The sequence below is a fragment of the Phaethon lepturus genome, unplaced genomic scaffold, assembly GCF_000687285.1.
Source record: "Phaethon lepturus isolate BGI_N335 unplaced genomic scaffold, ASM68728v1 scaffold31115, whole genome shotgun sequence".
NCBI classification, from domain to species: domain Eukaryota; kingdom Metazoa; phylum Chordata; class Aves; order Phaethontiformes; family Phaethontidae; genus Phaethon; species Phaethon lepturus.
Window position 1 is genome coordinate 1,261 of NW_010541715.1, and position 3,428 is coordinate 4,688.

Consider the following 3,428-nt stretch of genomic DNA (forward strand, 5'->3'; position numbering starts at 1 on the left):
CAATTACATCATGAGTTAAGTATTTCACTGGCAACTGTTTTCCTTTTTGCTAGAATGGGCTCTTTTGATAAGTAATACAAACTACTCCAAAAAATCCCTGCAAGAGATGAACGGTTTAAAGGTTGGTGATTAACACATTCAGAAAGCATAAATTTAGGAATATTTCAAGAACAGACTGTCCATTATATTATGTAGCTCAATTTCATTGCTACTATACACAGAACCACCCTGAAAGTAAGCCAAATACAGTCTGTTTGGTTTAAGCATATTTCCCATGAAGGCATCCCTTGTTCACTTAAAACATCAAAGGAAAATTCAGCACTTCTGCTAGTAATAATCCCCAATATTAAAATACGTATATAAATTCTAATTAAAATTTGTCTTCTATTTTTAAGCAATGTGTCTTTAAATTTTGTTTTTAAACCATTTTAGGAAGAAGACCATTATGAACTCTGCCACCTCTGATTACATATTAAAATTATTCTAAGCTCAAGGTATTTATACATCTTCCAGGGGAGTAGCTGACTATGTATCAGTCTTCTGTTTTGTCAGCATTAGCTTCAATTTGTATTAGAAGGAGGTGAAATCTGACAACTGCTGCATCATTAATGCCCACAATCTACTGTGACAGAAGATATATAGCCACCACCATCCTACAATGAGTTGGCATAATCAGGATGGTACACAAACAAACATGCAAAGTAAAACATCACTTTACCAGCAAGCTTTTCTGTCATGTCTTGTTTGGCTTTTCCATTCAGAAACTGGGCTTTTGTGCAGAATGGCTGGAGAAGCAAATAATTGTCTAAATTCAAAGAACAAAATATGTTAAAATTCTTAAACAGAAAATGAAACACTCTAGAAATGAACACAATACAGAAAAATGTAATTAAGAACCTTACTTATGATATATCAACTTCAAAAACCAAGGTGATGTATTTAAGGGCATAAAAAGATACTCTCAGCAAGCTCTAACTCCTAGAATCTGATAGAAGGTAGCTTTTTCATTTACTGAAATACTAAGATTCTGCTCCAAAGCCAAAGTAGCTGAGGAAGGAAAACAGCTAAGGCATGCACAAGTCAGCAAGAGTCTAGTTCTTTGACCTGTTTAAGAGATTCAGCAGCAGTCTGACAAGCTTCTGGGTAACGAAGCACAGAATCACACAGGATGGTTGAGGAAGGGAGGGACAGCTTTTGAGTATCTCCAAGCATGGAGACTCCACAGCCTCCCAGGGCAACCTGGGCCAGGGCTCAGGCACCCGCACAGCAAAAAGCACTTGCTATGGAACAATAACAAAACCATCGACGCACTCGCGACACGTGCAGCTAGCTGTATTTCTTTATTGGACTGGCAAAATATTAAGATGACTTGTATGCTTTAAAAGGTGTGAGAATAAAACCAATGACTTGTTACACAGTGTAATGATTGGATGGAAACTATTGGAAAGAGTAACTCTTTAATATCTAATTAATATAATTAAAACCCTTTACGAGAGAGTAAATTACTTACCTAAATGTTGACACAGAGCCTGAATAACATTTGTGGCAGCTGCATAAATCCCTGGATTTTTGGAGTTCAGGTTGTTGTCCACGATGGCAGGAATTAACATGTTGATCACAGGTGATAAATTGTCTTTCAGCAACGGGATCATCTTGTGCATTGTCTCCAAAGCAACCTGATTTACTTTACTGTTTGAGTCATGCAAGCGAGACTTGAAAGCATCGAAGATCTGAAAAAGTATCCAAACAGCATTCATCTGAACTGACAATTAATGTTTGAGGTGGATATTATGTTTCCTGCTTTATTGTTAGACTTTAATTGTCCACCTTAGCAAAAGACAGCTCTGATATGCAAATACCTGAGATTTTTTTTTAGCGAGTAAAGCAACATTTGATATTTTTATACTGTGTATTATTCAACTGTATCTCACCTCATCTGAATGTGAATCATTGCTATGCAATGTAATGGAGGTAAACTAGCCATCTGTGACTTTCAGTATGACTAGTATTTTCTGCAAGCAAGTGTTTTTTAGCAAGACATAGCTCTGTTTAGCAAAAAGAATGCTGTAAAGATTTCAAAAATATTCACAGTTAAGATATTGCGAAGTTTCGCAGAAGTATTTCATGGTTCCATAGCGAAGACACTGCAATGTTACAAGACAATCTTGGTTTTCCTTTCACTGTATCTATCCTTCGTTTACAACTGTTGGACCTCATCATAGTACTTTTCTCCTGAAGAACCTGTTTTCCTATTAGAAAGGTTACTTACCTTAAGTTTATCAGAATAAAGACCTTTCCTCACCTTCTCCTAGATAAACAAAGGATGCAGAACTTGCAGCTGTGTTTCAGAGAGAGTTTTTCAGATCTTGATTTATCCTTCCTGCTCTTTTTGTAACCTGTTCCAATATTTTGCTATTTACTCAGCAGTGGCATGAAAAACTGCATGCAGTATTCCAGAAATAGTTCAATGAGTGCTATCTCCAAGTGGAAACTTTCAGCTTCTTCCTCCTATTTACTTTACTACCTTTGTAGCTTACACATCTCCCCCTTAAGCATACCTGACCTGTTCCTCAGTGTTTTCATGTTAATCAGACATTTTTATTGAAAGAGGAAGCTAATGCTTTCATCAGAAAACTTTGTGACAAAACTTGAAGGACCTTTGAAATAAAATGTTTTCATACAGTTACCTTCACAATGTTTGCAACAACAAAGCCTTGGTTGTTCTCTGTATCTGATAACAGCTGCTTAATGCCATTTATTCGATCGCGGAAGTCTTTTGCATTCAATAAGCCTATAATATCTTTAACATATTCTTCACTTTCCAGTGAATTACGAGGAGCTGTTTTTCTTGTGACTTCACGGGCTTCTGTAGTCTCTCTACTGGAAAGGAAAAAGTTATTTAGTGAACACATAAGCAAGCTGAAACAGGAGACTTTAATCTCAGACATTCTCTTTCCATGTAACTGCAAATATCAGAAGTAAACAGAAAATCTTCTGATCAAGGACTTTTACTTTAAACATGGTGATTTAAAAAAAAAATCACCTAATAGTAATTGTTGTTCCTAAAGTCTCAATATAGATTCCACTCTAAAGGCATATGTACCTATCGCACAAAAAATAAGCCTCAGCTAGGCAGAAGCCCCGTGCTGTTTCAAGTTTCTGTATGAGAGCAGCTGGGTTTGTGACCAGTAACAGTTGTGAACTTCCCTCACATCAACTTGTCAAATGGAAGAAAAAAAAAAGAAAGTTACTGTAGTTTAATTCTTTATTCTTGAAGTACTTTAAATACTAATCCCAGTCTAGGTGACACCTAAGCAACATGCCATGCTGAGGTGGAAATTCAGCAACTCTTCATAGAGGATTTTGAAACAATTTTTCTGTAGCATCTAATCTTATTAGAAGATCACAGAATCACAGAAACACTAGGT

The 3,428-nt window shown here is 36.3% G+C and overlaps 1 protein-coding gene across 1 annotated transcript; it reads right to left on the reverse strand.

The window, feature by feature from the left end:
* Positions 1-549: 549 nt before the first annotated feature.
* Positions 550-2,880, reverse strand: LOC104616296 (protein FAM179B-like; the record flags this gene model as incomplete). The annotated part of the gene is made up of 3 exons (XM_010287817.1): positions 550-785; positions 1,511-1,730; positions 2,688-2,880. Coding segments are annotated over 3 exons (484 nt in total), but the record flags the coding sequence as incomplete, so codon positions are not given.
* Between the last annotated feature and the right edge of the window lie 548 nt (positions 2,881-3,428).